Source organism: Somniosus microcephalus, chromosome 9 (genome assembly GCF_052327205.1).
Source record: "Somniosus microcephalus isolate GS21.2 chromosome 9, FLI_Smic_1.0, whole genome shotgun sequence".
NCBI lineage: Eukaryota > Metazoa > Chordata > Chondrichthyes > Squaliformes > Somniosidae > Somniosus > Somniosus microcephalus.
In genome coordinates, this window is record NC_140995.1 from 61,014,097 (window position 1) to 61,026,444 (window position 12,348).

The 12,348-nt window shown below is 47.7% G+C and overlaps 1 protein-coding gene across 5 annotated transcripts in view; it reads left to right on the plus strand.

Moving 5' to 3' along the window:
- The window catches only part of extl3 (exostosin-like glycosyltransferase 3), a 104,910-nt gene extending 93,720 nt beyond the window's left edge, over positions 1-11,190 (plus strand). For 2 of the 5 annotated variants that reach the window (XM_085996652.1, XM_085996653.1), the window contains exons 3-6: positions 4,510-4,637; positions 4,797-4,941; positions 7,352-7,480; positions 8,815-11,190. In XM_085996652.1, coding sequence (XP_085852778.1) covers positions 4,510-4,637; positions 4,797-4,941; positions 7,352-7,480; positions 8,815-9,024 — 612 coding nt within the window. In that variant the 3' untranslated portion in view covers positions 9,025-11,190. Of the gene's footprint in view, positions 1-4,509; positions 4,638-4,796; positions 4,942-7,351; positions 7,481-8,814 lie in introns of those variants that run through there. The other 3 variants (XM_085996654.1, XM_085996656.1, XM_085996655.1) reach the window with 3 other exon arrangements.
- The last annotated feature ends 1,158 nt before the right edge of the window (positions 11,191-12,348 follow it).

Genomic DNA, 12,348 nt, shown 5'->3' on the forward strand with positions numbered 1-12,348 from the left:
GGAACGACCTCAGTTGTGACACATTTTCCGGTGCTGGAGCCTTGACTACTGCCTCAATCTTTTCAGGGGACTTATGTAACCCCTCTTCATCAATAACGTGGCCACAATACGAGATCTGCTTCTGGAAAAACTCGCATTTGTGGCGATTTGCTCGGAGCCCATATTCCTTTAATCTAGTGAGCACCTGCTCCAGGTTGGCAAGGTGAGCACTGTCATTTTCGCCCGTGACCAGGATGTCATCCAAATAACACTGGGTCCCTGGAATCCCTTGCAGGACTTGATCCATTGCCCTTTGCCAAATAGCCGGAGCTGATGCTACCCCGAACACCAGCCGGTTGTATTGGTAGAGACCTTTATGAGTGTTGATCGTGAGGTACTGTTTCGAGGCTTCTACCTCCATTTGCAGGTACGCCTGGGCCAGATCAATCTTAGTGAAGCGTTTCCCTCCAGATAGCGAGGTGAAAATATCTTCAATCCGCGGAAGCGGAAATTGTACCGTGTGAAGGACTGGGTTCACTGTCACCTTAAAGTCCCCACAGATGCGAACTTTCTTTGGTTCCCCAGGCGTATTACTCAACGACCTCTTCATTACAGGAATGATGGGTGTGGCCCACTTGCTCCAGTCCACTTTGGACAGTACTCCTGAGCGTTCCAAACCTTCCAGCTCTGCTTCGACGGCTGGGCGTATCGCATCTGGCCTTAAAAAAAAAAAAAAAAAAAAAAACTTTGGGCTTGCATTTTCCTCATCGCTGTTATGCCTTTTAGCGTTCCAAGTCCCTCCTGGAGCACTTCTTGTGCGTCAGTTAGCATTTTTGACAGTCGTCCAGGTGTGGCGTCGTCATCCTTTTTGGCATCTACAGTCAGTGCTTGTATGGAATGCCAATCTAGCTGTATCTTCCGGATCCATTCACGTCCTAGTAGTGGTGGTCCTCCATCTGGCAATACATATAGGTCCATTTTTGGTGTTTCCTTGCCGTTATATACAACGTTCACCCTTATTTTTCCTTTGGGGTAGACTTTTTGCCCCGTGTACGTCTTCAAGACAATCTCTGTATCTCTCAAGGGTATATGTGAGAATAGCCGCTTGTAGTCCCTTCGGTTTATGACTGTTAGGGCTGATCCTGTGTCTAATTCCATTTTCACTTGGACTCCAGCTATCTTGAGCGTGACCCAGATAGTTTGATGATCCTCCGTTTGGATCACCTTATGTAGTTTCAGACAACCCAGCTCCTTGCTTCCGGAGTCTGTATCACTTTTCTGTTCGTCTGAACTACTCTCCGTCACCTTATGTACCTTCTTGTACTTCTCCTGTGGAGATTTCTTGCTGCTGGTTTTCTTTCCCGACCTGCAGACTCTTGCTATGTGTCCTACTTTTCCACACTCTCTGCACACTTTGTCCTTAAACCAGCAATCATTATGGTCGTGTGTTGTTCTGCCGCAGCGATAGCACTTCACTGTATGACATTTCATTTGTGCCATATTCTTGCGGTCTCCGTTGTATCTCTGCAGCGCCCCGTGCGGCTGCTTCGTGTGATACTGCCATGCTGAAAGCCTTGTCCAGCGTAAGATCCTTTTCTGATAGAAGCCGTTTCTGGGTTCCTTCACTTTGAAGCCCACACACAAACTTGTCCCTTAAAGTATCTGCTAGCCCCGTTCCAAACTGGCAGTGTTTCGATAGCTTGCGCAGTTCCGTTAAATACTCAGCATTACTTTCATCTTTATGCTGGTTCCTTTTGTGAAACTTGAATCTTTCTGCTATCAGCAGCGGTGTGGGGTTTAAGTGGTTCTGTAGGATTGACACTATGTTTCCAAAATCCTGGTCCATTGGCTTCTCTGAGGTTACTAGGTTTCGCAGTAAACCATACGTTTTTGCACCCATGGAATTCAACAATACCAGCGCTTTCCTCTCATCTGGCACTTCATTCGCCTTGCAGTACACTTCTATGCGTTCGACATATGTCGTCCAATCTTCGACTTCATTATCGAACGCTGTGATACTGCCACTCTTCGGCATCCCTGGGTGTGGTTAGACTGGCTCAAAATGGCGTTTTCCCACGCTTCCCTTCTCCGCTGCGGCTCAAAATGGCGTTTTCCCGCGCTCTCCCTTTTCTGCTGCGGCTCAAAATGGCGTTCTCTCGCTTCTTCTCCGCTGCGGCTCAAAATGGCGTTTCCCTTTCTTCCCCGCTGACGCTGCTCGTCCCTTGAACACCGGCTGCGCTCTGCGCGTTTCCTTTCGCGCCTCTCTCTCTTCCGTCGACGCCGTTCGGTCCTGAACACTGGCTGCACCCTGTGCGCTCTACCCTCTCTCTTCTCCCGTCGACGCCGTTCGGTCCTGAACACCGGCTGCGCCCTGTGTGCTCTACCCTCTCTCTTCTCCCGTCGATGCTGCTCGGCTTTTTCTGTGCCGTCGGTCGGCTCTAGCCGCCGCTGTCCGGGAAGGGTCTGCGCCGTACCTGTTGCCAGCCTGTTTCGCTGGACCACCGTGACTGGAGAACCAAGCCCAGCTCTCAACAGCCTCCCCTGCGATGCTCAATCTCTACTGGATGACTGGGCGGTTGCTCGTGGTCGACGCCCGTGCTTCTGGCCTCAACTTTCTTCCACTGTTCTCCAGGAGCAAATCCTTGGGAGGTAATGCAGAGTTGCAGGTAGGTTCGAATCTGCCTCTTCGCCACTGTTAGATCCGTGTATTTTTGATGTGTGTCCTTCAATAACTAGACACGAGACTGCAGGAACAATCAACAGGTATTTACTGGATGAGGGTTACTCTAAAACTAAACGTACAGATCCCTACTCAGGGTTTATATACAGGTGTGGTCACTGCCGGTACTACAGTATACAGGAGCTGTAAAAAGTAGTTCTCCCCTTAAAGGTACATACACTACAGAAAGAAAACTAAGAAAGAAACTGCATGCGAGGTGAAAGAAATTGTGAGCAATTTGTGCAGCCCCCTATACCTGGAGGAGGAAGAGTTGGTTCGGGTGAGCATCTAAATCATTGCATTCAGGTTTGTTATCAAGTGAGGGGCACAGAACTAGTTAGTAGAGGAGCTGGCAACATGAAGGGAATACAAAGTAGAGCCCGTTTTAATGGGTGAAGTAAGCAAGTCACGGTTAATGCAGAGATAACAAAGTCAACTTGGAAAGAAAGAACTTGCATTTATACAGCGCCTTTCACGTCTGGACATCCCAAAGCGCCTCACAGCCAATTAAGTAATTTTTTAAGTGTAGTATCTTAGTATCTGTTGTAATGTAGGAAACGCAGCAGCCAATTTGCGCACAGCAAGCTCTCACAAACCGCAATGACAATGACCAGATAATCTGTTTTTAGTGACGATTGAGGGATAAATATTGACTAGGACACAGAGGAGAACTCCCCTGCTCTTCTTCCAATAGTGCCATGGGATCTTTTATATCCACCTGAGAGGGCAGAAGGGGCCTTGGTTTAATGTCTCATCCAAAAAATGGCACCTCCGATAACAGTGCATCACTCCCTCAGTATTGCACTGGGTGTGCCATTCTAGATTATGGGTACAAGTCTGTTGTGTGGGACTCGAACCCACAGCTTTGTGACTCAGAGGTGAGAGTGATACCCACTGAGCCATGGGGTAACACGCAAGTGCTATCTGATCACATCATTTGTAGCTTCCTGTGGGAATGCTCCATGTAAAAGGGGAGTCCAGCTCCTGTCAGCTGGTGGGGTTCAGTCCTGGGCTGGCTGCAGGCCCCCTGAACTGACTGCATGAGCAGGGAGGTAGATTTTAAACCTCTGCAGGCTGTTGGGGGTGTGACGCTGTGGATGGATGCTGTGCCAACACGTGGTGATGTGCAGAGGGGCCCACCTGCAGGTCCCTACGCCACTCGAGCTAGATTCTGATCTCGTGTCACTGCAAGAAGGTGAGGAGCAGAGTCGGGGTGCTGCAGAGAGCAAGAGATGGGCAGAGGGGGAAATTGGAGCAATAGTCAGCTCTTGCACCTCGCTTTGGATGTCCTTAAACGAGTTAATATGGTTGGGAGCAGATCCCCCTCTCTCAACCACAGGGATGTCACCTGGGAGCAATAAAAAGGGGGAAGTCAAAACGGAGGAGTAGACAGCAACGGGAAGGTTCATGTAATGGCCTAAGAGTGTGCAGAGAGGCTTCCTGTCATGCGTCACTCTGTTGGTTCAATCGTCCTGTTGGTTGTGATCCTTGTCGTTTGAATCGTTCGATTGGCTGCGATGCTCTGGGGTGCAAATCACTCGATTGGTTGAGATGCTCTGGGTGAGTTGTTCGATTGGCTGAGATGCTCTGGGTGAACCGTTCGATTGGCTGCGATGCTCTGGGCAAATCGTTTGGCTGTGATGCTCTGGGGTGCAGATCACTCGATTGGCTGAGATGCTCTGGGGTGCGAATCGTTCGATTGGCTGAGATGCGAATCGTTCAATTGGCTGTGATGATCTGGGCGAATCGTTCGATTGGCTGAGATGCTGAGGTCTGGAACACTCCATTGAGATGGTTTATTTTCCCTTTAGGTTGTTCACACAGAGAAGAATAGTTTAAATAATCGTTTCTTACCCTGGGATACTATTGAAACTGAGGCAATTCTTTCTATTGATGATGACGCCCACCTTCGCCATGATGAGATCATGTTTGGCTTTCGGTGAGTACAGTGAAATTTTATAATCTGCTATTTGGTCAGCATGTAGAGCAATTAGTAAAAATCTGAATAGGTTTGTTCATTGTCTGTCCTGAAGACTGTGGCATTGTACTGGCCTTTCACTTCCTCATCGGTCCTGAGATTTGTATTCTTCCTCCTCAGGGTTTGGCGAGAAGCGAGAGATCGGATTGTGGGTTTTCCTGGCAGGTACCATGCCTGGGACTTGGCCCACCAGTCCTGGCTCTACAACTCCAACTACTCCTGTGAACTCTCCATGGTGCTGACTGGTGCTGCCTTCTTTCACAAGGTTTGTCCATGTTGTCAAGGTGACCTTTCTCTTCTCCAGTTGTCTCGTTTTGCCATCTACATTCCTTAGCGTGCTATCCATTAGTTGGGGTGCGGAGAGATGAAGGTACGATGTAGTTCTTGTGGTCAGTTATAGGAGAAAATTAAGGGAGGGCAGATTGGATTATATAAAAAGGATTTTTCCAACCTGCCCTCCTCTAATTTCCTTTTATAACTGACCACAAGAGATATCTCAAATTCCTCCCCTACCAAAATTACTCGTTAAGATCGATCCACAGTCAGTGCTTGCCCTCCACAGGACCTCTCCTGACTGCCTGGTTATGTGTGAGCCTAGAGGCTGAATGTTAGCAGGCCACTCAACTGGCCCAGCCTGCCTCTTTTCTCATAAGAACAGGAGGCGGCCATTCAGCCCCTCAAGCCTGCTCGGTCATCATGGTTGATCTGTGCCCCAACTCCATTTACCAACCTTTGCTCCATATTCCTTGATATCCTTACCCAACAAAAATGTATCTCTCTCAGTTTTGAAAGACAGACAGTGCCTTTCACGACCTCAGGACGTCCCAAAGCACTTTACAGCCAATTAAGTACTTTTTGAAGTATAGCACTGTGATAATGTAGGAAATGCGGCAGCCAATTTGTGCACAAACAGCAATGTGATGATGACCAGATAATCTGTTTTGCTGATGTTGATTGAGGGATAAATATTGGCCAGGACACCAGGGATAACTCCCCTGCTCTTCTTCGAAATAGTGCCATGGGATCTTTTACGTCCAGCTGAGAGAGCAGACGGGGCCTTGGTTTAACTTCTTATCCGAAAGACGGCATCTCCAACAGGGCAGCGCTCCCTCAGTAGTGCACTGGAGTGTCAGCCTAGATTTTGTGCTCAAGTCTCTGGAGTGGGACTTGAACCCACAAACTTCTGACTCAGAGTTGAGAGTGCTACCAACTGATCCACAGGTCCAATTGACCGTAGCCTCAACAGCCATTTGGGGGAGAGAGTTCCAAATTTCCACTACATTCACACCCAGATATTTTGCAATGAGGGTCTATGGAGGATGGTTCGGAGTGGAGGTCCTGATATTTCTGTTACCTTCTCCCTCGTCCAACAACACAGACCAGCAAAATGGCCCAGGATAAATCGTCTTATGCAGTCAGGAGTGGAAATCCAGATTGGTTTTCCCCTTCCAAACCAACTGCTCAAAACCCCTTGTGCTCGCCGACATACATTGACTCCCAATCCGGCAACACCATAATTAAAAAAATTCTCATCCTTGTTTCCAAATCCCTCCAGGCCTCGCCCCTCTCTATCTCTGTAATTTTCTCCAGCCCCACTTCCTTCCGAGATATCTGCGCTCCTCCAGTTCTGGCATCTTGAGCATCCCCGATTTTAATCACTCCAACATTGGTGGCCGTGGCTTCAGCTGCCTGGACACCAAGGTCTAGAATTCCCTCCCTAAACCTCTCGGCCTCTCCTTTAAGACGTTCCTATCTCTTTGACCAAGCTTTTAGTCACCTGTCATAATATGTGGCTTGGTGTCAAATATTGTTTGATAACGCTCTTGTGAAGCATCTTGGGATGTTTTACTACATTAAAGGTGCTATATAAATCCAAGTTGTTGTTGCTGCAGCACAGCCTGGGTGTTGAATGTGGGTCTTTCCTAGTGTGTGTGCTCAGTCCCACACTGGGCACTGCACTTACCATTTGAGAAATCAAAGGGGATCTTGCAAATCCATTTTAATCCTCCTCGGCACTCTCCCAGCTGGGACGGGTGAGGTTGGCACTCGCATGATTTGGAATCCAGCACCCACTTGAAGATACTGGGCTACCACTCGGGGACTCTTTTCACACTGCGTCAACAGTATTTCAGCGGCTCTACAATCCTCAGGGGTCCACGGGAGGGTCAGTCAGGGTTGATCGGGGTCAGGGTCGAAGTCGATCAGGGTCCCTTTAGGAATAGCAATGATGTTGAACATACCAATCATTCTATCGCCGCTTGTCGAGCTGCAGTTGGAGCATTGAGTACCTTTGTTACATATTTCTGTGCACTGACCCAATTTCACTGAAGCTAATAGATTAAATGGTTCTAGTCCTGAAGATCAGGGTTTTGAAATTCAGTTTCAACAACAACTTGCATTTATATAGCGCCTTTAATGTAGTAAACTGTCCTAAGGCGCTTCACAGGAGCGTTATCAAACAAAATTGACACCGAGCCAAAGAAGGAGATATTGGGGCAGATGACGAAAAGCTTGGTCAGAGGTAGGTTTTAAGAAGGAGGCGTGGAGGGGTTTAGGGAGGGAGCTTCATCTCCTGTCTAGCTCTGAGGCATCATCTCTTCCCTTCCCCTGTTCTCCACTAGATCTTTCAGGTGGATATCAGGCCATCTCCTGAAGGTTTTGTTCTTCTCTTCCAGTACTATGCGTACCTCTACTCCTACGTTATGCCACAGGCTATTCGCGACATGGTGGATGAGTACATTAATTGCGAGGATATTGCCATGAACTTCCTTGTCTCCCACATCACCAGGAAACCACCGATAAAGGTCAGTGCTACCGGGACCACAGCAAGGAACCTTACTACGTGTGTTTTGGGTGTGTGAAGGGAAGGTTTAGAGTGAAGGTGCTGTGTGTGTAATGGGAGTATGGTCAGGTGCTTTACAATGGAGTTCTGGACCGAATGAGGGAGGATTGGTTTACAGTAATGACAGTTTTGTGTATGGTTTCTCATAATGTGGTTTCAAGTCCCATTCCAGAGCACAGAATCCAGGCTGACACTCTGCAGTGCCAGTACTGAGGGAGTGCTGCACTGTTGGCGGTGCTGTCTTGCAAATGAGATGTTAAACCAAGGCCCTGTCTGCTCTCTCGGGTGGGTGTAAAAGATCACACAGCACTATTTGAAGAAGAGCAGGAGGAGTTCTTCCTGGTGTCCTGGCCAATATTTATCCCTCAACCAACATCACAAAAATATGATGATCTGATCATTATTACATTGCTGTTTGTGGGACCATGCTATGCGTAATTTGGCTGCCGCGTTTCTTGCATTACAACAGTGACTACATTTTCAAAGTATTTAATTGGTTGTAAAGTGCTTTGGGATGCCCTCTGTAACATCACACACCTCTGTCCCTGCCTCAGCTCATCGGCTGCTGAAACCCTCATCCATCCCATAGTTACTTCTAGACTTGACTGTTCCAAAGCTCTCCTGTCCCACCTCCCATCATAAACTTGAGGGGATCCGAAACTCTGCTGCCTGTATCTGAACTCGCACCGAATCCCATTCACCCATCACCCCTGTGCTCGCTGACCTACATTGGCTCCCGGTCCGGCAACGCCTCGATTTAAAAATTCTCATCCATGTTTTCAAATCCCTCCATGGCATCGCCCCTCCCTATCTCTGTAACCTCCTCCAGCCCTACAACCCTCCGAGATTTCTGCGCTCCTCCAATTCTGGCCTCTTGCGCATCCCCGATTTTAATCGCTCCACCATTGGCAGCTGTGCCTTCAGCTGTCTAGGCCCTAAGCTCTGGAATTCTCTACCTCTCTCTCCTCTTTGACTAAGCTTTTGGTCAGCTGCCCAAATATCTCCTTATGCGGCTCGGTGTCAGTTTTTGTCTTCTAACGTACCTGTGAAGCGCCTTGGGACGTTTTTGAGGTTGTGTAAGGTGCTTTTATAAATATAAATAAATACAAGTTCTTTCTTTTCAGACTCTGGTGTACAAAACTGGAGAGGGGGGTGGCACCATAAAATAAATTGCACCACTAAGAGACTTTTTTCTTCACAGCGAAACCAGAGATTCCAGTCCATTTTGCTTGTTTCCCCGCCGCCTCAGTTGAGAGTCCAGGCCTCTAACCTGTACCCCCGTTCTCCACCCACCAGGTCACGTCGCGCTGGACCTTCAGATGCCCAGGATGCCCCCAGGCACTGTCACATGATGACTCCCACTTTCACGAGAGGCACAAGTGCATCAACTTCTTTGTGAAGGTCTACGGGTACATGCCGCTGCTCTACACCCAGTTCCGCGTGGACTCCGTGCTGTTCAAAACACGTCTGCCGCACGACAAGACCAAGTGCTTCAAATTCATCTGAGGACTCTTTTATTCCCCGCCCCCCCCCCCCCCCCCAACCAACTCGCGAGGGAAGAGAGGGGGCATGAACAGTCATTCCAGCCCATTAAGGCTCCATTTCACCACCGCACACCCAAGGGGGAAGAAGTGGGAGAGGTTACTTCAGAAAAAATCACCAAATTCTCCCCCCACCTGTAACCACATTTCACTGTAATCGTAAGGCTGGTTTGTATTTAAAATAAATAACCTACTTTGTAAAGACTGAGCAGAGAAGTTGACGAGCAAAGATTCGCCACGTGAAAAGTACGGTACATGAACCTGCTCCAAATCACGGAAAGGGGCCGTATCTAGTTTGCTTATTTTTTTTGTGAACAAATTTGTAATCCAGGAGTAAAATTGGATCACGTAAAGAGTGTTGGAAGAGATCGCTGGTCAGCTAAGGAACGCTTCAAATTCACCAACCCCCAGCTTCAAACTGGCCAAATCTCAGTGTGATCTCACAACCTTTCTCCTATGGTTTTTTTGTTCTGGTTAATATATGGGACAGTTTTCATCAGGAACAGACTGAGGTGCCATGAGGAGAGAAGGAAGTGCGTAAACTGTACTGTTGTTTCCATGATTTCTCCCCCCCACCCGCCCACATCCTTAGACTTTAACCAGTCACAGGTTTAGCCCATTATACTCACTGGTGGTACGATAGTTGTGTCAGTTCACTGCCACACAGACATTACACTGTTTCTCCTGAAAGTATTAAACTTTGGGTTTTATTTACAAAGTTGTTTTCTTTTTAGTTCTGCTGTTTTATGTCTCGGGACTTTTGTTTGGAATTGCTTGAAATTAGCCTTTCACAAGTGACCAGCTGGTACTTTGAGCAGTGACTGGTGGTGGCAAAGGTTTAGGGATTTAGTATATACGAAAGGGCACAGGCTGGCAGGATTGCGCTACAGATCAGCCATCATCTAATAGAATGGCCTCCTCCTATTTCTATGTTCGTCCTAGGTGGTTCATTGGTTTGGTATACCGCCCAGCCATCGACCCCGGGAAAAGATCAGTGTGGATGTGACGATGCGTGAATATACCATGATGTGTAAAGCCTTCCATGGTCATGTGTCCCTTAAAGTTTCTCTTGGAATGCGATAGCCCTTTTTTATTAATTCTTGAGATGTGGGCGTCACTGGCAAGACTGGCATTTATTGCCCATCCCTAATTGCCAGAGAAGGTGGTGGTGAGCCGCCTTCTTGAACCGCCTTCTTGAACCGCTGCTTGCGGTTTTGCCACAACTGAGTGACTTGTTCGGCCACTTCAAAGGGCAGTTCCGAGTCAACCACGTTGGTGTGGAACTGGAGTTACGTACACCCAGTCCTGAAGGTTTCCTTCCCTAAAAGGAATATTGGTGAACCAGTTGGGTTTTTACAACAATCCAACAGCTTCATGATCACTCTTACTGACACCAGCTTTTTATTCCTTTTTTTAAAACTAAATTCAAATTCATGGTGGGATTTGAACTTGAGTTCTCTGAATTATTAATCCAGGCCCCTGGTCCATAGTAAAAGCAGGGAGAAGGAAAAATCGTCCATCGTTCAGCTGACTCCTGCTAGGGTTTGGGGGTGGTGCGGGTGTGCATGCAGATGTTCAATGAGCACAGGATAGGACTGTTCACATGGTGGAATAGCCTACTGGCACTTGCTACCATGATCCCGCTGTGGCTGGAGGTTTGGAAAGGGCTGCTGTTGCCTCATCGGTGACCAAAGCACCAGCGAGCTGCAGGTGCCCTTGACCCCTAAAAGAGTCGGTCAGCACCTTGCAAAGAGGAAATGAGATGGGGAGGAGAGTTGATCATTGGAGGATTGCGATTGGTTGGTTCGTTCCCCCAGGGAGCATAACATGACTAACGGTATTCCACGAAATACACCGTACGGCCGAGCAGTGGTGCTTCCCACAGGATTCCCGCTCTGGCTACTACTTGGCCGTTGTCCTGTACGAGGTACCTTGAGCAGGAGGGGTGCGGACAGTCTCGGTGCCTCAAAATCAGAGCATGTTTCCTAAGTTCAGCTGCTCTAAGAAGCTGGTGCTCAGTTCGTGATGTTATCTGAACACTGCGGTGAGCTTATAATATCACAATCACTCCAGGATACCCATTATCCTGTGTATATATCTTTATAATAAAAGTCCTTGCATCTCTCGTGTATTTCTAGTCTGACGGCATCTGAATATCTTAGACTCTGGGTACAACCCCCTCCGATAACCCCTACCCCCAAAAATGCTTCACAATCCCACTCATCCAGCTGACTGCCAACATTTGAAGTCCCGATACTAACGAGCGAAATGTGGAAGAGTCGATCATCACTGTGGGGAGAAAACACCACAGGCTAACCTCCGGGCTCCAATATGACATACAATTCCCAGGGGTCACTGCACAGCTGGGGTCCCCGAGACAGGATCGGCCCCTCCCTGCGCAGGACCCCCGGAAGATAGGGCTTTAAACTAAATAGTAGTGGGGGTGGGAGGGATACGCTGAGCGGAAATTTAAAAAGTCAAAAGAAAAATGAGAAGGCAAAAAGTGCAGGGCAGCGATGACCAAAGTGTGACAGGAAGGGACAGAGTGTGTACACACGAGTGCACCAGAAAGAGGGGTCAGAGTAGGGAAAAATGGTAAAAAGACAACATTAAAAGCTCTATATCTGAACGCATGCAGCATTTGTAACAAGATAAGATGAGTTGACAGCACAAATAGAAATAAATGGGTATGATCTGATAGCCATTACAGAGGCAAGGTGACCAAGGCTGGGAACTGAATCTTCAGGGGTTTTTGCCATTTTGTAAGGATAGGCAGAAAGGAAAAGGAGGTGGTGTAGCTCTGTTAATAAGGGATGAGATCAATGCAGTAGTGAGAAATGATATTGGCCTAGAAGATCAAGACGTAGAATCAGTTTGGGTGGAGATAAGAAATAATAAGGGTAAGAAGTCACTGGTGGGAGTGGTCTACAGGCCCCCAAACAGCAGCCACACTGTAGGACAGAGTATAAATCAAGAAATAATAGAGGCTTGTAAGAAAGGTATGACTATAATCATGGGAGATTTTAATCTTCATATTGATTGGACAAATCAAATTGGCAAAGGTAGACTTGAGGAAGAGTTCTTAGAGTGTATGCGGGATGGTTTCTTGGAACAATACATTGTGGAACCAACCAGGGAGAAGACTATTTTAGATCTGGTAATGTGTAACGAGGCTGGATTAATTAATGATCTTGAAGTGAAGGATCGTCTTGCAAAGAATGATCAAGGCATAGTAGAATTTCAAATTCAGTTTGAGGGTGAGAAAGCTAGGTCTCAAACTAGTGTCCTG